This window comes from Rhipicephalus microplus, chromosome 5 (assembly GCF_043290135.1).
Source record: "Rhipicephalus microplus isolate Deutch F79 chromosome 5, USDA_Rmic, whole genome shotgun sequence".
Classification (NCBI taxonomy): Eukaryota; Metazoa; Arthropoda; class Arachnida; order Ixodida; family Ixodidae; genus Rhipicephalus; species Rhipicephalus microplus.
This window is the reverse complement of record NC_134704.1, coordinates 54,454,422-54,475,702: the sequence shown is the minus strand read 5'-3', so window position 1 is coordinate 54,475,702 and position 21,281 is coordinate 54,454,422. Positions and strand designations below refer to the sequence as shown.

Genomic DNA, 21,281 nt, shown 5'->3' with positions numbered 1-21,281 from the left:
ATATCCGGATTCGTTATATTAAGGTTTGAGTGTAGTTGTATTGAGCTCGTTCCATATGGTTCGTTTCACTAGCCCGGAACTTGTGCATCCTTTTCAACTCAACCCAGTGGTTCAGGTGCCCGACTGCTGGCCCGAAGGTTGTGGGATTGAACTTCGGCCATCATGGCCGCATTTGGGTGGAGGCGAGATGCTGGAGGCCCGTGTATTATACTCGGCAACAACTTCTCTTGACAGCACTGTGAAAGCTACAGAACCGAAGCACACACACACATACCTGCAACCTCACCAAAGAATAGTACTTAAGTTTACTGGTGATTTTCCCATGTGCCTTGTTGAAAGAAATACTGCTTTATTTTTTTATACAAGACTCATATATAGTTGTGGGATGTCATAGGTAAAATACTGTGGCTGTTCATTTTTTAAGAATGCCTTCTTTTTCTTTCGACTTGTTAGACAGCACCACATTTTCAGCACACCCACATTTCAAAGTGAATATAGCATTCTAAAATAGTGCGACAATCTGTGACCCCAAACGCTCTGTTTAGTTCTCCAAGAAAAATGTTCTCGTTATATGATTCTAAAACGTACGCCAAACCATTGAAATGTGTCTCCCATTCATAAGCTCTTAAGTTTACAGGTAATTTTCTCGTGTGCCTTGCTGAAAGAAGTACTGCTTTATTTGTTAATGTAATACTCGTATAGTTGTGGGACGTCATAGGTAAAATACTGTTGTTGTTCTCTTTTTGAGAATGCTTTCTTTTTCTGTCCACTCCTTAGACAGCACCACATTTTCAGCACACCCACATTCCAAAGTAAATATAGCGTCCATGACGTAGTGGGTCAATCTGTGATCGTAAACGCTCTGTTGAGTTCTCCAAGAAAAATGTTCTTGTTGTATGACTCTAAAACGTACGCCAAACCATTGAAATGTGTCTCGCATTCATATGCTCTTAATGTGTATAATTTTCTAAATGCGTTACTGATGTGAGCGGGCAAAACTGAAATCAGCTACAGGCTTCTCTAATTCTTGCAGAGCAACATGAATGTGCGGAAATCCCGGCCCAGTATCCTTTACTCCAACGTCAAGATATGTTGTCACCGAGAATAAATTTAGTTGCACGTTGAACAACTCTAGATGGTTGAAATCCGAATCCATCCGTTCAGGCATTTCTCATAATCATATTGTGATTTTGGGACATAGGGCCCCAGAAATTATTACTATTCGCTGCATTTTTCTACACCTTATTGGCTGCGCAGACACTTGTGACTCTTCACAAATGTGATGTTCTTGAGACTACAGTGCATGACTTGCCTGTCTGTCCACAACATGCTGTGCACAGATGGTCACTGAAAGAACATTTGTCAAAATTAATTGATCGACCATTCATTATCTGAAAAGGTTCCATTGGGACCTTGGCCGGTTACTTTTTATCGCGACGTCAGTGTGCATCAGGGTTAGCATAATAAAAATGACCTCTGCATTTTCAAGACTTCGAGTTACGCTTGCATTCTACTATAAATTAATGTTTTTATCATGTCTGTTGTAGGAGTAATATACTAGTAGTGTAATATTGTCACTCTCCTATGCTCATGTTGACTCTAGATTTTGTGCTGAAGCATTTACCACGTAAGTAGCTTGAACCCTTGTGTACCATTTTCTTAATTAAGCCTCTTGTTTTCTTCACACTGACTACCTGTGCCTTGTGTGTTCTCAGTGGCCGTTGATCTTCTGGGCCTGGCATGTAAGGCGCTGGAAGGCCTGTACTCTGGAAACGCTGAATCAATTCATGAGGCAGTGGTGTCTGTTCTGTACTGGTTACAAGGAACGAGGGGCGCTCAGCCGAAGCTTTATCTGAGAGATGAAGAGTGAGTACGGTGGGCGATGTTACCACGCCCGCTTGTCGCTCACTTCATAATCCTGCTTACTCATCTAAGTTTAGCTTATTCAAACTGCTCTCTCTGTGGTTTTTTTTCTCACTAATTTAATCAACAGTTTGACGTAGAGCTGCCTGGCCAGTTAAAATAACAGTACAGCAGTTATAGCTTGTGCCACTATCCAACAAATAGCGAAATTCATATTTTGATGCTGGTGAGTGAACCTTGTTCACGGAACTAAAAAAAGCCCATTCGCTGGAAAAGTATATGTACTCTCGAATACAAACTCGTGAATCGCTTGTGAAGAAGCGGTTTTGCTTAGCTGGGGCATAGAGTGCTGCCTATACTTGGGGAGGGCAGAAGTGTATTGGCAAGGGGTTGAAGTGTGTCATTACCGCTTTATCAGCATGCACTCATAAGTTAAACATTTGAGTGCTTGCAACATCTTTGACAGAATGTACAGCGATTTTCACCTCATTTCTGTGAAGTAACCTTTTTGCGAAAACAAGATTACACAAGCTGTGTCAGCATTGGGCATTGCGCTCTTGCGTTAAAGATCCCTGTACTTGTCACTTGAATGTCAAATTTTTGATGGTTATTGACAAAAGTTATTATTTTTGTACTATTTTTTTGCAAATAGAGGCAGGCTGTCTATGTCTTCAATGACGAGCTCAATAATCCCGTGATAAATAAATGGCATTAGATGCATGAGCACAGAGGGAAATAAATGCCAAAGCACAGTCTCATTTATTCAATTTACTAAGCTTTTTGCACTTTATAAATTACATAGTATAGTAACCTAGTGGGGCCCATCCATGAAGAATACCAAGAAGTGGGCAGGCATGTGTTGGTGTCTTAATAACCTTCTGAGGTGTGTTATGTGTACCTAGTTCGTACTTGCACATTATCTGCAGTGCGTGATGCGTGCTAAAGCATTGTCCTTTCTTGTTTTGTGTGTGTGTGCTTTCTTTTTGATATGTGTGTGTTATTGTGTAAGCCTAGCTGTGAAAAGTTCTATAGGTACTCTTTGTGCAAGGTACTACTAGGTTTATCCTTGCTTATACCTACATTGTTAAACTTTATCTTATGGAAAGTACATTTGTTAGAAAGCACTTACTCCGTGTGCATTTATACTGGCTACATGGCTTTATTCACATATTATTGCTAGAGTGAGCATCAAGTGTTGTTCTACATTCTTAACACGTTCTTCATGGTATTTTCGTCAGTGCTGGGCTCTCAGAAGACCAGTTCGAGTGGAGTCGTATGGCCTGCCATTTCTACTTGGTTATTCTGAAGCAGTGCCCTCAGGCACTGATGCCATGCAATTGGGACTTTGTGTTGCTGAGCATTGCTACGTGGAATCAGGTGAGTTGCTCTTTTTTCTACAGTATTCTATCAATCTACACTGAGTACAATTAGGACTTCAGAACAACAGAAGGTCAAGCTACGAGCTACGTAGGGATTTATTGTGTAAGAAGTTAGATAAATGCATATTTTCAAACAGATGCAGGAACAAATGAGCATGGCTGTTGGCCGAGGCTTAGCATATTGATAGTAGTGGAAGTGCAAGCGTGAGCCAGCCTTCAATGAAATATTACAATGAAGAAACAAAACGTCAAAACAGTCATCTTTTGCGTAGGCATGCATGTTTGCTTGATTGACAGCTGTAGTTGCTGCAACTGAGCGTGCACAAATATGTTCTTGTGTATGCGCTTTTTTTCCCAGATTGCACTGTGCCCTTTCAGTTGATATTTAGTATTTATGTTGTCCAGTTTAGTTCCCTCGTGTCTGTCACAGTGCACATTACCTTCTTTATGCTGCAGCTAGAGCTTTGTACCACTCGAACTTGTAATTGTGGTAAAGCTATTCTAAGGGGAACTATCGTGTACAAAGCCTTTTGTCAATCAAAGCTTCAAGCCCTGCACTAGAGGGTGGAGCGTAGGGAAATGGGGCCAACGTGAAGCTATTCTAAGGGGAACTATCGTGTGCAAAGTCTTTTGTCAATCAAAGCTTCAAGCCCTGCACTAGGGGGTGGAGCGTAGGAAAATGGGGCCAATGGTAGCCAACAATAACCAACATTATCCAAAAGTCAATGTTGCAGCGTTTTCAAAACAATGCAAGGCAATATTTGTTAAGTTCTATGTGTCTTGCATTCTTAAAGATAGTCTGGATGTTGTTGCTAAGCTGTGCCACAAGCATTGCATTGTGGAGCGGGTCACAGTTTTTGGGTGCAAAGAAGCTCCAGTATCATTTGAAATCATCAAGATATTTTACGTTTATTCAGCTGAATAAATCATTCATTCATTCATTCATTCATTCTCTCATCTGATTTAATCATGTACAAATGTACTGGAAGGCCAAAGAACCTCAGCAGATCGAGGTACGTCAGCATACCAAAATCCAAGCAAGCACAAGCTCGGGTCGCTCGTGTATATCACCAATGCTGTGGCTTGCCTTCCTGGCTGCTTCGTCGTTTGCACTGTTCACTAGATTGGCTCCCGGTGGAGAGTTTAGCCATCCTGGCGACTTAAGGGCGTCGTCAGTGTAGCGGAGTCATAATAGGGCTTGAAGTGACTCACATGTGCAATTTGTCAACCACGACAATGTAGGTCATCAGAGAGTGTCAAAGGCTCAATCTCATAATTGACTGGTGACGTACGGGCGAGAGTGTGGTAGGACCCGTGGTATGGGGTAAGTAATTTTGACAAAAGGCCAGGAGCACTCGATGGAATCTAGAGCCAAATGAGGGCACCGGTCGTGAAAGTAGGGAGAGGTAGGTTGGTGTCGTGCGTTAGCTTGTGGTGGCCTTGGTCCTCAGTTGTCAGTGAACAGGCCAATTGTCTGCAATCTTAGGCGTACCCAGCAACATCAAAATGCGGTGTGCTCACATGACTCAGCCCTGTAGGGGAGGATGGTGTCCAGCGTACACGGTGGTTCGCATCCGTACAAGAGAAAGGAAGGGGAAAAACTTGTGGTAACATGCGTAGCGGTGTTATACGCATGCGTGATGAATGGAATGACGGTGTTCCAATTGGTCTGGTTTGAAGCGATGTGCTGTGGCGATAAAAATTTTGGAGACCATGGGAGCGCATGGCGAACAACACCACGGGGCTTTCACGGCTACTGGAGAAGCTCGAAAGCGCGCACTGCGCAAGCGCATGTTTTTCTAGTTGCCAGCCTGCACTTTCACTCCCTTCGATTGCGCGCACACCGGAACGCCAGAAAAATAGCAAGATGTCACTTTTGCAGCTGCCACGGAAGCACCGAGTGATATCGCGACCAATATCTAGCTTGTAGTGGCAGTGCTCGGTGCGCACCGCTTCGTCGCCTTCGTTCCAGACGGTCCACTGCGGCGGAAACACGTATATGGAGTGCTTTGCCTAGAGGCAGCAGAGCTTGGTAATCTTATCACTTGTGTCGATTAAGAAAAAACTGATGTAATTTGCATGTTGTCACCGCCACGGGGTGTCTAAAACCAAGGCACAGAGCCATGTACACATAAAAGATACATGTCAAAAGCTATTGTATAAAAATAAAGTAATGATGATTTCAGTACAGCCTGTTTTCGTTGAAGTTGGCTGGACTTGTTGAAGACAGTGGCTCTTGATAGTAATGATTTCTTTTTTTTTAGCTGTTTTGGCAATGTTCCGAAAATTGTTCTTTACAGTAGCAGAAAATAAAAATGAAATAACTATGTGTATTGTCGTAGAAGTCTCATTGTATGCCTCAAATATTGTCGTACCATCCACGGTTCAACAGCAGCAACCTGTTTGCCTTGTCTCTTCGGCAGAAGTTTAACTGGAGGAGAGCAGTGGAGCTTTTTTCGGCGAGGGAGATTATCTTCACCTGCGAGCTGCTGAGTTCTCTGCTGCAAGTCGCTCATGTGACGGACAAGGCACAACCGATCCGTGAGCAGTGCAAGCTACCCGAGGGCTTTGACGTCGAATGGGAGGAGTTCTACACTAACGCCGTTTTTTCCGTTCTCATTCCTGGGTTCATTGACATAGCTCGTAAGTCTACTTCTCGCCTCAGTGTGCCACTCCAGTAGTGTGCCTAGTAGCTGGCACACAGGGTCCCTCATCCCCGTGATGGGCGGCGGCGGTCATTGTTGCCTGGCAGTCATTCTTGTTGTCGAGCTGGTATTTTACTCACGAATGTTCAACATGCCATCGCTTTTGTTCATACTGGTATAGAACTTCCGCTTTTATTTAGCTGTGTACAGTTTTCATGCGAGTTTATTGTGATACGTTGATTTGCTTTGCTAACTCTTCTAAATAAGGCAAAGAACAATTTCGTCATAACAAGACACACAATATGTCTGGTACTGTTTAAAAACTACATATAGACTGGAAAAATAATTGCATATTTTAAGTCAGTGCAGGAAATTGCGTAAGCTTTGAAAATATCATGCAAATGGCCTCGCTGCGGCGGTCTAGTGGCTAAGGTGCTAGGCTGCTGATCTCCAAGTCCCGGGATCGAATTCCGGCTGTGGTGGCTGCATTTTTGAGAGAGGCAAAAATGCTGTAGGCTCATGTGCTTAGATTTGGGTGCCCGTTAAAGAACCTCCAAGTGGTCGAAGTTTTTGGAGCCCTCCACTACATCGTAGTGGAGGGTTCCATAATCTACGGTGTCTACGGCTACGTAGACACCGTAGTGGCAGGGTCCACTACAGTGTCTCTTGTAATCATGTGATGGTTTTGGGACGTTAAACCCCGCATATCAGTCAGTCAAACAATATCACGCAAATTAGCTGAAAGGTAAGCAAAAAAAGAGTTTCTTAAACGTGGTCTCCCATCAAACCCAGCTTGCAAAGTTGACGAATTATGAAGTTATGAGATTGACGAATCTGAAGATTCATTTATTTGCCACAATTCGCTGGAACTAAGTGAAAGTAAGTTGAACCCCTTTGGTCTCCCATCAAATCCAGCCTGCAAAGTTGACGAATTCCGAAGTTATGAGATTGACGAATTTGAATATTTGTTCATTTGCCGCAATTCACTAGAACTAAGTGAAACTAAGTTGAACCCCTTCATAAGGGAGATTGATACAAGGGACAATGTGTTATAAGAGACGCCACTGTGCCCAACATTGAAATAGGGAATGATGAGAAAAAGAGGATGTGGTACTCTGCTTATCAGAGACACATCATATGAGGGAGAAGAACTACTCCCACGTGTGTTTCTTGTAAAAGGGTTCAGCTGTAATGAAAAATTAAGACAACAAAAGCAGTAAAGGTGATTGTGCACCTCACGATGCAGTAGTCACCTTACTTCAAGTCTAGTTAATATGATTCTGTAGGTTTAAACATTTTGTTGTGAAGATAATTCAACAGATGTTCCTTGCAGATCTTACTGTAGTTGTGATACAGAAACTTGTTTTGTTACATTGCATTTTCTACATCGTCTTTAGTCCTACAGCTTGCTCTGTACCGGCAGCACTATTATAATCTCATTAAATCGGCAAGATGGTTACTGTATCTTCTTCCACGCACATTTTTTTTTCTGCAGAGCTATCGACATGTCCGAATGAGACGGCGTCCGTACTACTGAAGAAACTCGCTTCTGCGCTGGAGTTTGCTAGTGAAAAATCTGTGATAAAGTTTGTGGAGGGCTTCCAAAACCAAGAGCAAAACTCAGCATCCCTCAACACCTTATTGGCCAAGTTGACACCTTTGGCCACATCCAAGTCACTTGCACTGCAGCTAGGTGCCCATACACTGCTTCAAAAGTAAGGATGTTGACGTTTGTTGTGCATGCTGTCGTTCTAATGAAAGGTTGTGTGTTACCTGAACTTGTGCTGTCAACAAGATTGCAGTATAAGTTGCCACAGTTGCATGCTAATTCAGAGCTTGTGGGACTAGAAGAAGCGCATTGATTAAATGAATGCCGAATTATAGTAAGTATCAAGAAAAGAATAAACAAATGTGTGTTAACTTGATGCACTTTCATTTTCTTGATGAATACATAAATCTTGAGCATCTTTTTGATAAGAATTATGTGAAACATGCAATTTTTGTCATCCTGTGGCTTTGACATTAATGCAATCATGGTCCCAGATTGCCATATTTATTTAGCTTGAAATGGACTCTGCACCTCTTTGTTATTACGTGCTGTCACAATGGCCACGCAAACATAGCGATACAGTTGACGTCCTATTTCTCAAACCCTCAAGGAACCGCGAAAATGTCCGGAAAATCGGGCAGTCTGGAAAAACGAATGCTCATGAAACGCACCTTTTTTTTGTAGGTATTTTTCGCTGACGGAGAGGGTAATGGCTGGAGTATAAGATTCAGACAATGCATCAGCCAATGCAATTCAGCAATGCATCAGCCAATGCGATTCAGCCAATGCGTCGTTTAAGTGGCTTTGAAAAGAGCCGTGTAAAAAAAAAATCTGATGTGGCCGGTGCTACCTCATAGGTCAGCACTTGGGCGCAAAAAAATTGCCTATATTCTTTTGCACAGCGTTCCGGTTGCCCGTGATCATGTCTGCCTCAATTCCAGTCAATGTCATGTTGCCGCTGTACACTGATAATAGTGTCATCAGTGCTCACGTCAACTCCGAGCTCGTTGGCTGTGTAGCAGATGGCTCTTCATTCTCGGTGTCGGAGTCGTCAGATTACTCCGTAACTTGACGAATGATTCCGTCATCGGTCAAGTCCGCACATAACTCGAGGTCTTCGTCAGCGTCGGCGAAGCCCTCAAAGGCTATCCCGGCTGTAATCGACACGCCGGCAGCGCGCAGATCGTCGAAGGCAACATCCGTGGATAGCAGTTCGTCACATACGCTTGTCCACTTGGGGCAAAACGGCCGTAGCGGCGTCAAGTGTGAAGCCCGCGTGGCAAAACAAGTTTTGAAGAGTGTCTTGCGTAACCGCCTTTCACGATTCCACTAGCCTGCCGACTGCAGAGCTAAGGTCAACAGCGTAGCTTTTCCCATTGTCGTAGCAGAGCACCATGTGGCTGAGCTCGCTTGATTTGTAATGATGCTTCAAGTTTCGAATCACACCTTGGTACATCGGCTTGATGTTCGGCGGCAAAAATTCAGTCTGTATAGCCTTTAGGTTCTTAATGTGGCCATGCGCAGCGCAGTTATCCACAAACAGCAAAACGATTTTGCTGCTCGTACTTCTGTCCAGCTTGCGCACGTATGCTTCGAATAACTGCTGCTGTGATGGTTAAGGACGTTTGTCACTATGTTTGTCGATAGCGGACGAGAAAGCATTAACATGAACAATTTATTTGATGGCATGGGTTGAACGGCTGACGGCGCACGGATACGCTACCGTGTGCAGCGCTGTTGAGTCGGATGTCGCGGCCAACCCAGCAGTCAGGGTCGCAACTCCGGAGGTCCAGGATCAGGTCACAGCTCACGAGGACCACACCCGGTAGGTCTCGCCCACAAACTTGCTCCCGGCCACTGCACCCAGGCAGGAGCCATTCTGCAGGCCCCGTCCTTGGACCTTGTACAGGCCGACGGACTCGACCTCGATCGAACACACCGGAGCTCGGCCTGGCCGACACGTACGGGTCCCACGTCTGGCTCAGGAACGCTGCCAGGAACTTGTCCTCTCGAGCAGCGCACCGCTTCGTCTGCCTTCGTGGCCTCAACCCTCGAGCTCTTTTCCGCACGTTCCTTCTGTTTGGCCAGGGCACCGCCAGGTACCCTCGGGTGCACACTGCAGCTCATGAGCTTGCGGCCCACGTCCAAGTCTGGCGCGTCGCTCGGTACGGCTCGGCACCGCTCGGCGATCCTCGATTCAGCCAGAACTCCCCTGGCACCTGGATCCTCGGCCACCCTGAACCTCGCCAGGCTCCGTGATCCTCCGTACACATGCCTGCGTCTCGCCCGGCAGAACGTCTTGCTCATCCCTTGTTGATGTGCGACGCTCTGGTGACACCAGCGCTTGATGGCATGAGTGCGGCTACGGAGCAGTCAACCCGCATCGGAGACGCGATGCTCCATGCGGGGAATGGCCAGCCCGTCCAGCGAACAGCTTGCGTCGAGACGCGATGCTCGGCGCAACCGTGACCATTAGCCAGGCCACGTTCATCGCTGTGCCGAACCGCTGACCATGGAGACGCCTCGCCGAGATCCGCGATGCCCTCGGCAAGGAAGAGAACAGCAGGCCAGGCCGCGCCCCGAGGTGCAGTACTCGTGCAGGCAATGCCGCCCCAGCTGGTGGTTGGACGGCAGCAGCGTGGACGGCCGCGTTCCCTGGCCGGAACCTGGATCGCCTGCGTCCGACGCTTCGGCCCGCTGTCTTCCGTCTGCCGCTGCTCTGGCTCGTCCCCGATGTGCGACGCTCTGGTGACGCCGGCGCTTGATGGCATGGGTGCGACTACTGAGCAGTCAACCCGCATTGGAGACGCGCTGCTCCATGCGTGTAAATGGCCAGCCTGTCCAGCGAACAGCTTGCGTCGAGACGCGATGCTCGGCGCAACCGTGACCATTAGCCAGGCTACATTCATCGCTGTGCCGAACGTCTGACCACGGAGACGCCTCGCCGAGATCCGCGATGCCCTCGGCAAGGAAGAGAACAGCAGGCCAGGCCGCGCCCCGAGATGCAGTACTCGTGCCGGCAACGCCACCCCAGCTGGTGGTTAGACGGCAGTAGCGTGGACAGCCGCGTTCCCTGGCCGGAACCTGGATCGCCTGCGTCCGACGCTTCGGCCCGCTGTCTCCCATCTGCCGCTGCTCCGGCTCGTCCCCAGCCACAAAGCTTACCGCCACGTAATGGTCACACGTGGCCCAATCGTGGCACGCCACCTCTATGGGCCACCACAGGTCATCAGCTGATTCGCTGACACTCACGCGCACATTACACGCGCCTTGCCCCGCACTTCCATCGTTGTCGTTTTCTTCACTCATCACAGCTGCGTTACCCACGCCTTCTTGTTAGTTTCATAGAGAACAGGACAAGTCACTGCCCCCTTGTAACATCTTGGATGCTTTGACTTGCCTATTACTAGTAACGGAAGCTTCTCGCTGTCTGACATGTTGCTGCCAATGAGGACAGTGAGCCGCTCCTTGCTGTGCTTACCACTGTGGCAGGGGTCGCCAGCAAATGCAGGCATTTTCTCTTGCAGCAGCTTGTAGAACAGTCCAGTTTCGTCGCAGTTGAAAATATCATTAAGCAAGGACTGCAGCTTTCCATCCCAATATTCAGCGACAACGGAATTGTCGACGGCGCCGCTTTCCCCGCACATCTTCAACTTCGAGTCATTGTAGCTCTTGAAATTGCGAAGTCATCCATCGCTGAACTTGAAGTCCTTCACGCCCATCTAAAGCACGAGAACCTCCGCTTTCTGCTTCAGGATGTTGCCTGACACCAGGAGTTTCTTAGCGATCATGGCACTGAGCCACAGAATGAGCTTTTCCTCAAGCTTCGAGTGAACACCCTGGCTCGCTTTCTTCTTTCCATCCCCGGTTGATTTGGCAGCCACTTCCAAGATCTTTGCCTTGTTTTTGATGAAGTCCGTAGCAGTTTGCTTTGAAATTCCGAACTCCCTCCCCACATCTGCCTGCGATTGGCCGAGTTGGACCGTCTAGTGGCTAAGGTACTCGGCTGCTGACGCGCTGGTCGCGGGATCAAATCCCGGCTGTGGCAGCTGCATTTCCGATGGAGGCGGAAATGTTGTAGGCCCGTGTACTCAGATTTGGGTGCACGTTAAAGAACCCCAGGTGGTCGAAATTTCCAGAGGCCTCCACTACGGCGTCTCTCATAATCATATGGTGGTTTTGGAACGTTAAACCCCACAAATCAATCAATCAATCAATCAATCAATCAATCAATCGGCCAAGTTGGACCTGTTCAATGATGGTGGCTTTCTTCTCCATCGTGAGCCTAAGAGGGGGCATTGTGCACTTCGAAGGCGCGGACGAAGACAAAGGAGCAGTCGGTGTCGTTACTGTACATGGCGAATCCGCTCGACGAAAAGCGCAGCACGAAACAGCTAGGAACTCGGTGGATGCTGAAGGTCGGGAAATGTGATCACTGAAGATAGTACGCAGCAGCATACGATCAACCGCAAACATGACCGCAGAGTTAACTAAACAACAAGTGAACGAACACAGTGAGGTTTGGCTTGGCTAAACCGCTAAGCTACGGCTGGCAACGAGTTGACACGTGTGGTTTCGAGGTTACGGCAGCCGCGGTGCGGTGGTTGGCGGCAGTGCTGCTGGCCATACCGGCATGCCTGTGTGGCGGGTTCGAGGATATGAAAACAACCAAAATGGTGGCATCGGTGGCGACTTTGGGTCGGCGGTTAACAGCAAACAGTCCGGAAAATCAGATGCCAAAGGCTATGAGCGTCCGAACTTTGGACTTTTTAATACATTGACTCTATGGGGAACTTGACGGTGCTACAGATGAGTCCGGAAAATCGGGCATGTCTGGAATTTCGGGCTTCCGGGAAATCGGACGTCGACTGTAGTTATTTCATAGGTAAGTTTGCCAGCAACTAATTGTTCGTTCATCATGATGTAGCCTACAAGTTTTATGCCAGCATACCAACCGCAGCTGAAAGTTCGTCTTGAACAACTTCCGCCATGTTTGAGTTTTGTGGCATTGTGCTAATGTTGCATCAAGTTGATTGATCACTAACAGATTGAGGTATTGATGCGGACAGTGTCTCATCGTTCCAGTTGCCTGCGAATACCGCTTTCGCTCTTTTGCATCGCTTTGCACTTGTCGTGCCCTGGGAATTGTTTGAATTACCCAGGTTGTGACCGAATGTGACTGAATGAACGTGCATTTGGTGCCAATAAACGTTTATCATGAGAACAAGAACAGTACTTCCAGATAGGTAGCAGTGCACTTGAAGTTGTAAAAAAGTACGTCTGCTTCAGACAGGTAGTAACCATGGAGCCGAACCATGAGATTGAAGTAACTAGAAGAATAAGAATGAGGTGGAGCACATTTGGCAAGCATTCTTAAATCATGACTGTTAGATTGCCACTATCCCTCAAGAGGAAGGTACATAAAGATTGCCACTATCCCTCAAGAGGAAGGTACATAACAGCTGCATCATACCAGTACTTACCTACGAAGCAAAAACCTGGGGGATTACAAAAAGGGTTCAACTTAAATTGAGAACGATGCTGCGAGCGATGGAAAGGAAAATGATAGGTGTAAGCTTGAGAGACAACGAGAGAGCAGAATGTATCAGGGAACAAACGGTTGTTACGGACATCACAGTCGAAATCAAGAAGAATAAATGGTCATGGGCCAAGCACGTAGCATGTAGGCAGGATAACTGCTGGTCATCAAGGGTAACTGACCGAATTGCCACAGAAGGCAAGCGGGTGAGGGGGAGACAGAAAGCTAGGTGGGCAGATGAGATTAGGAAGTTTGTGGGTATTAAGTGGCAGCAGCAAGCACAGGATCGAGTTGACTGGTAGAAACATGGGAGAAGCCTTTTATTTTGCAATGGGCGTAGTCAGGCTGATGATCATGATGATGATGGTGGTGGTGCTGGTGGTGGTCGGGACCAGGAAATACGCCTGAATTATATCCAAATTGATGAAAGCAAATTAATGGGCTCTTGCTGTACTTTGTTTGCAGGATAGTCCCAACAGTGGCAAGAGAAGAAGCACAAGGTATTGAAAAGCAAGACAGTGACGAAACTTCCAGGTACGAAAGCATGAGTCCAGGCTATACCTCGGCTGCATTTTCAGAGTTCTCAAAATTTAAAGGAAACATAAGGAGTACTGTCTGAAACGCACTTTTGTTGATCACAGTTGAAGCCCTTTATCAGGCACCTAAGAGCAATTTTTGTCCTTTACACGAAGAGTCTCTTATAAGAAGGTATCACTATCTGGTCAACCCCAATTTTGATGTAGGTACACTGGCGTCTCTTATATTCATTTGTCTTTTACATCAGTATCTCTTGTAAAGGGTTTCAAATGTACTAATGGATGACATTGCTATCTTCAATCTGACAGCCTATCTTCAATTTGATTGATTCGAATTCGTCAACAGCAGGAACCATCTCTTTTTGTGCCGCACAGGAGTCCCCCGGAGCCATTGCTTACATCACTTCTCGAAATGGGCCACGTTGTCGAGGTGCTTCTGTCGGACTTTGGTGTTGGTGACTGTTGTCTGGTCGAGGCCAACACAGACAGCTACACGTACACTCTTGGCTATCTCCTTTCCTGGCTACAACTTCTTGCTTTCTTTGGTGCATCACCCGCTGAGGTAAGTTAGTTACGAGTGTGCCTCTTGGGGCCACAGTCATTGTTTATTTACTTTGCTCCTTCCTAAAGCTGAGGTATAGCAAAGAGGAAAACTATTTTGCTTGTGTCGCTTGTGCTACTAGCAGTGGACCTAGTGGGATAGTCAGGTTGAACAGTAGAAGTGCCACAGACAGGCTGGCTGACGTTTCGATGGTAGGACCTATCTTCATCAAAGGCACCTTGTCATCCTTGGCGTGTTAGTTTTAAGAAGGTTAATAGTGAAGTACTAACACACTAAGGATGACTATCCCACTACGTGTTTCCATCTGTCGACTCTCATATAGATTTTGGATTTAGGTATTCAGAACGGGTGATAAACTGAAACTGTAACCATTTCATGACGCAAAACAACGCCACTCTTGGTGTTCTTCCTGCCGCAGGCAAGATCAGAGTATGCTAGCTACCTCCAGGAAGAAGGTTTGCTGTCCTCACTTCTTGAACACCTGTTCTGCTTGATGCCCTCAAACGTCAGTTTGGGCTCCAAGGGCAACACCATGTTCACCGAGCCAGTGAAGCTGAGCCCACAAGGTACGCGGTTGACTCCTGGCTTTCACACCTGCTTAATGAATTCGTATGATTCGCATTTCAGTTCCCGAAAAGCATCAATTTGCTCTAATGGCTTAGTGGCTACGTCATTGCACTGCTAAACACAGACGCAGCTTCTATTCACAGTCTCTGCTTCGACTCCTGGTCTCGGCAGTCACTGTTCAATAAAATGTCTGTGTAGTTCATTATTGCATTTGTTAAGGGTTGCCAGATGTTCAGAGTTATTATAGAGTTCTCTACTCAATGTGCTTTGCCATCATACTATTGTTATTTTGACATATTAGTGTCATCAGAACTTGGTTTAATAAAAAGCGTCTTTTAAACTGTTTTCTTTCTCTAATGTATATGATTCAATGATATTGCTGCATATGGCACAGCACAACATAAAAATTAACGATATAGAAATGTGCTAAAACCTATATTAAAATATAAAAACTGGGAAAAAAATGTCCGTAGTGATATGAAATAGCACATTAAAATTCTTTTCTAAAATCATGATCAGCATGAAATGTATAAAAGAGGATTTATCGACATTAGCTAGCAGGCAGTAAGCTTGCACAGCGACTTTAAATTGAATGCCAGCGCTTCTTAGTCATTAATTATGCCACAGCCATGGAGCTGCTCACACCTGTGCATTGAAAATAGGGTTTGAAAATGCAATTTGTCATTCTTCTGAACTTTCCATTTTGTAGTCGGTGTCCAATGTTCTTTATCATGATCGTCTCCGACCAGATGAGCTAACGTCAAACGCTGGCTTTCTTGCAGAAGTGTTCAGCTCAACCAAACTGCAGCATGTCGCGTGCCAGGTATACCTGGACACAATATGCAAGTTGCCAGCTCTTGTGCGTGCCTGGTGGAACAGCCAGAACAAGCGTGTCATGGACCACGTCGAGAAGTGAGCTTAACCATAAAGTTTCATAGTAGCGCTATAGAGGGAAATCCGGCGCTGGTGTCTATGGAAACTGCAACGCATTGTGCTTCAGCCTGAATGGGAACAATGAGTAGTCCATGAATTCGCCTAAACTTCATTCTTGCGGCTCTGTGTGGCCTGCAGCCACTTGGTCGCAAGACTAAGTTCAGTGGTCTGACTTCATAACTTGACCCTTTAGGCTGACCAATTCAAATACCCTGAAATCCAGAGCAAGCGCCCCCTATTGTCATTTTCTTTTTTTCAACCCTTTCTCCGCTACAGAATCTTGGGAGTTCTGGTTCCCAGAAACCCAAGTTCTGAGAGTCTTCAGATGTGTGCACAATTACTTAGTACTTTTACACTATTGTGCCTCAAGGTTACATTCCGAGTTTTCACAAACTGTGGGAACATTTGAATAGTGTTTTTTCGTCTTTGTCTTAACGCATGGCATCTTGCTTGAGCATTCGCTGCAGTTCAGTAAGAATAGTAAATGCGCACATATTCAGCAAAGCATTTCATTAGAAGCACAGGTGTGCATTCTTCTGAAAGGGACTCTGAAACACATTTACATGTATTCACTGGAAGAGCTTATTGCCTCACGAATTCAACGCCGCAAAAATATTAAGAATCTGTAAATACAGCAATGGAGAGCAGTGGGAGACCGCTCTGCTAAGCGCAGACCCAGAAGTGCAACTTGACGTCCTTTGGCAAGCCGAGGATGCCGCCAGAGCTCAAGGACTCATGGCTGCCACCTAGGGGAAGGAGACAATTCTTCCACATTTTGCCACTTTTTTTCTTCTTTAATAAAGTTATTTCCTCCTCTGTCCAGTGCGAGTGGAGTTATGAAGATTTATCGCATGCTGCGATTGCATTCTCTCTTCTCTCGCCCCAACAAAAGCGCTGGAAGCTAAGCAGGGAGGGATGGCAGGGCCACAGAAAAACGTCACACACGCCTCGCGACCTTGAGCACCTTTTTTATTTTGTTTCTTCACATGCGCTGCTTTTTCAGTGTGATCGCACGTGCACGCGTGGACAAGTAGCAGCCTCCGGCGGCGATCTCTGTAACGAGGGAGCGCACCATGTTCAAATCAGCCAATGGCTGATAGATGCGTCATTGACGTGTGATTTCTGGGCATATAACATGATTTGTCGACAGAAGTGAAAGCAATTTATAGCTGTTTTCATAAATTATTGTGAATTCCAGGCCACGTGCTGTCCTATAATATTCTGCTCGCGTGTTGTCGGGAGTCTCTACTACCGATCGTCAGCGTTTGCTGACCATGCTCAGAAAGTGTGGCAGGGCCGTTTTAAAATCTCTTTTGCTGCCACCTTCAGTTTCGCTCAGAAACTGAGCGAGGGCCCTCTCTCAAAATCTTGTCCAATCATCTTTCACCGTAGGGGAGTGCACAGGTTCATAGGCTCGGAAGATTCACAATGAGTCACTCTTTTTTTCCTAAACAAGAGCCAAAACACTACAAAAATAGATCCACAAGTGAATTCAGAGTCGCAAGCACGAAGGCCAGGCAATTTGATATACTACCCATCATTCCCCTGGTAGCAGAACAGTCACAGCACTGCAGTTCTTTCTAATAAAAATTGTAAAAAACTCTATGAGCCTAAGTATATTTTTTACGCATTAACGCACATGCTGCCACTGTGACGATTTATGATGCAAGTGCGTGAAGCCTTGCCCCCTTGATTCTTTACTTCATAACATTTTCAGGTTTACATCAAACCATGTGACAAGCGTGATCTCGTCAAGGGAAATCCAGGCCGTGCGAAACGCCGATGTATCGCTCGAAAACATGACTGTGAGTCCTGGCTGATTTAACGCTCGTGGGGCTAATCTGTGGCTGGAATGAGGGACCAGCCTTTTAAACCTGACTTATTTATTCTCATCATTGGCTGCAACATGCTTGGGATTTTTATTTCTACTCGTTGATTTTGGCATTATAAATGTTGTTTTGCTTTGTCATTCAGGAAAGAAAAAAAAAGATCGTAGTGGTAACATTTCACAGAAGACGCTCATTAGACAGAACCTGAAAGAACCAAGAAAATATGTTCTGCTTATCGGGAGCTTTATTCACTAAGACATGCCCTCGGTTGCAGTATTCATGTATGCAGACAATCTTATTAGAGTCAGTTGTTCTATTTAAGCAGCAATTCTGTTTCAGATGTTAACACTACAGGCATCCTTCATCACTCTTGCGCTTACACCACTTGCAAGCAACAGAGCATGATTACTCCTCCAAATTCACGCATTAACTGCTACAAGTATTCATTCTTCCCTAGAACTTTTAAATCGGATTAACCTTGCAAATTATGTCATATTACACAATACATCGTCATTATTTGAAAGCAGCCTCACCTGAAACATCACTTGTTATTGCATTGTATTTGCTTCATTATAATGATTGTGTTAGTCTGTAACATGTGTTATGCTATTATGTTATTATTCATTACATTACTCTGTATCATGTTACTCTGTAAATATTGAAAGTGTTTTTTTTATGCCTTAGTTTTGTATATTGAAATTTGTACTGTTATTGTTTGTTTGAATGCATGTACTTATTGTCAAATACTTTTCCCATCCTGCCATGATCTTCCAACTGAAAGATCAGAGTAATTATCGATAAGTAAATTAAGTAAGAACAGGGCTTCGCTAGATAGCACAACCTAATCAGCCTAACCAGGCAAAAACTGAATTTTCGAACTGCTTGCGCCATTCCCCATAGTAACGCCAGGCGGTTTTTTCTTTTATAAGTGAAACAGAATTGGACGAGGAGCATTTTATTATGCCTCTTGATGGACGGAAGGTTTTTTTTATTTATAGCAGCTAGTTTTATTACTAGTGATTAATTGTAGTTGGTCCCTCCAACGTCATTAGGATCATTTTCAAACTATCCCACTCGTGGAGCCCGTCATGTGGTACATTTATCTCAATTTCTCGGTAAGTAGGGCACTGCTGTTGATGATATTGCCATTTTAGATGTTGTCATACGTTGAGCTTTCACTCTTACCTTAATTGTTATTTGCCTTTAGTGTCCCTTTAAAGGCACACTCGAGATTAATTTTTACCCCTTGGGATTTGTCAACCTACATGTATAACTATAAGAATGTGGTTGACCGTTCACTTTGGGCTCATCATAATGCAGCCTCTTTGTAGCTGAATGCGATAGCTACCAAGCAGATATGGCAAGTGCGTTGATATGTTTTGTTCAAATCAGCATCTTTAGTAACCACTCTCTCCGTCACTCATTTCGCAGGTGAAGGGCCGACCCGCGGCACGGGAAGTAGTGGCCACCTACACCATCGAAGAGGTAGCCATTGAACTGGTCGTCAAGCTGCCGGCCAACCACCCTCTCGGGGCGGTCACCATTGATGGTGGCCGGCGAGTCGGCGTCAGTCAGAGTCAGTGGCGCCACTGGTTGCTTCAGCTCACCACTTTTCTCACTCACCAGGCAAGCTGTTCTTGCTTCAGCAATGAGCTTAAACTTAATGATATATCACTAGTCCTCAATGTTTCAGTCTTTTGTCTACTGAGAAATGTGTACTACTGAAACATGTACAGTATATAATAAAAACCCAGTGCAAAAAACAGCAGGAAAAAAAGGAGACAGGCAGTGTTCTGTCCTGTCTACTCCTTTCTTTCCTGCTGTTTTTTGCACTGGGTTTTTACTATGTATGTAAACTAACTCGCCCAAGCTTTAACCTTAGCATGTACAGTATACTACTTTGATTACATGGAACTTGAAGTGACAGCAGAACGTTTGTTCAATGGAAATTTCTTTTGACGATGTGGATGTGTATCACTAATAATCATTTTATCTAACATAAATATTTTCTGGCATATGGCCCGCACCCTTAAAAACAGTATGCGGAAAACATTATAAAAATGACCTTCGCCTAGTTTTGGAAAGCTAGCTTTGTAGCATAGCTGTAAAACACGGCGGGGAAGCGACATTTGCAAACTAGAATTTGTTGTTTTCGTCTTGACCTTAGGTCCAAATTTTTTATAATATCTTGTGTTGGTGAAATACAAGAAGATGAAAAGACTTACAAGAGTGTTTGAAAACTACTTCAGTAAAAAATGAAGACTGTGCTGCACTCTGTTTTTGATACTGCAGCTTCTTCGAGCAAGCTGAAGGTAGAGAGCAGTTTTATTTAAAATCTAGAAGTGCACAGACTGGTGTTCTAATATTACTCCTGTTTTGATAACATTGTATGAGTGGCCAGTTTAAACAGGAATAGTTGTTCCGTTAGCTTGGTATTTTCATTTTAAAGGCCCTTCGTGTACTAGAAGTCCGCTGAAGTAGTTTTCACTTATACAAACTGAAGTATGGCTTCGAGAGGAAACTCTTGTATAGCTCATGTTATAGGTACGTTATAGGTGGTATTGAAAGACGGCAGACAGGTTGTACTAATTTGAGAACTGACACTAGTTGGTGCTCTCTACAATACCATAATTAGTGCAGAGGGAAGGGATAACCAAGTTCATTAAGCAATGGCGCATTGGGATTATGATATTTGCGGCCACGGAATGATGCATTTGGCTGATACAGCATCGTGTATAAAACTGCGCACCAAGCCAAATTGTTTCCTCTGTCATGCCATTGTGGCCTGAATACAGCACTTTTGTCGTTTGCCAACATAGATCTACCATTGATGTTAATACTCACGTTGATAAAGGAAATTCGAGGTCTTTTGTAGAAGTAGTCGAGCTCTGGACCGAAAACGGTCGTCACATTATCACTGCTCACTAACAAAAACTGCATTAGCTTGCACGAGAACATTTCTGGTAGATGAAACGCGGTGATAACGCACCGCACTGCAGAATGGCTCGATCCTGGATGGTCTAGCCCTGTGGAAGCGCAATGTGGACAAGCGCTTTGAAGGAGTAGAGGAGTGCATGATCTGTTTCTACGTGCTTCACGGCGCCACCTGCCAGCTGCCCAAGCTCTCCTGTCGCACTTGCAAGAAAAGGTTCCATTCCGACTGCTTGGTGAGTTTGTCTTTAATCTTGTATCATACATATGAGTCTTTAGAAGGTAGTATTGAGATAATCTAATCACTTGGAGGCTGCCTACAACAAAATATTACACTGCATAAAAGGTTAGAATTGGAAAGAGTTGGGCTAGTTGGTAGGCACTCATCTTAAAAAGAAGGGGCATGCAAGGATGAACAATATAGAGAAGTCGGGACACCTGACTTCTCTTCTGTGTCTGTGTGCCTTGTCTCTTTAATGTGTATGAAAGAAGCCTGCTTTCAGATTGTGTAGATATAGAGAAATGGCCAAGGAAGATATTACCTCTGAAATACAGGCAGTTGTTTTTCAAGTAACACCTGCTGCTCTGTGCTGAATATGCTAGAACATTTTCAAGCTATTCGCTGCAGAGGTAGTGCTGTCTTTTCTACTTGTGCTGTTGTTCCCTGCAACTGAAGTTGTATTTCAGCCACCACTACTGCCAATTAACACTTCTGTGACTTCTCTCTCTCTCTCTTCTCCCGGTGCAGTTCAAATGGTTCAACACGAGCAACAATTCCAGCTGTCCGTTATGCAGAAATGTGTTCTAATTTTGCCTACAAATGCAACAGCAGTGCCACCTGTTAAAATGTTTGAATGTGCAGTGTTAATAAAAATACAACAGCGGGAGTGTGCTGAACACTGTGTCCTTTTTGGCAGCAAACGTTGCCTTTATTACGAGAAGAACCCC

The 21,281-nt window shown here is 45.2% G+C and overlaps 1 protein-coding gene across 1 annotated transcript in view; it reads left to right on the top strand.

Annotated features, from left to right (window-relative positions):
- The window catches only part of Ltn1 (E3 ubiquitin-protein ligase listerin), a 57,550-nt gene extending 36,320 nt beyond the window's left edge, over window positions 1-21,230 (top strand). Inside the window, exons 20-31 of the mRNA XM_037425479.2 lie at window positions 1,716-1,866; window positions 3,102-3,240; window positions 5,666-5,885; window positions 7,383-7,602; window positions 13,441-13,509; window positions 13,887-14,073; window positions 14,492-14,639; window positions 15,423-15,552; window positions 17,291-17,378; window positions 18,834-19,028; window positions 20,402-20,569; window positions 21,082-21,230. Of these exons, the coding sequence (XP_037281376.2) occupies window positions 1,716-1,866; window positions 3,102-3,240; window positions 5,666-5,885; window positions 7,383-7,602; window positions 13,441-13,509; window positions 13,887-14,073; window positions 14,492-14,639; window positions 15,423-15,552; window positions 17,291-17,378; window positions 18,834-19,028; window positions 20,402-20,569; window positions 21,082-21,141 (1,775 nt within the window). The 3' untranslated portion in view covers window positions 21,142-21,230. The remainder of the gene's footprint in view (window positions 1-1,715; window positions 1,867-3,101; window positions 3,241-5,665; window positions 5,886-7,382; window positions 7,603-13,440; window positions 13,510-13,886; window positions 14,074-14,491; window positions 14,640-15,422; window positions 15,553-17,290; window positions 17,379-18,833; window positions 19,029-20,401; window positions 20,570-21,081) is intronic.
- Window positions 21,231-21,281: the final 51 nt, after the last annotated feature.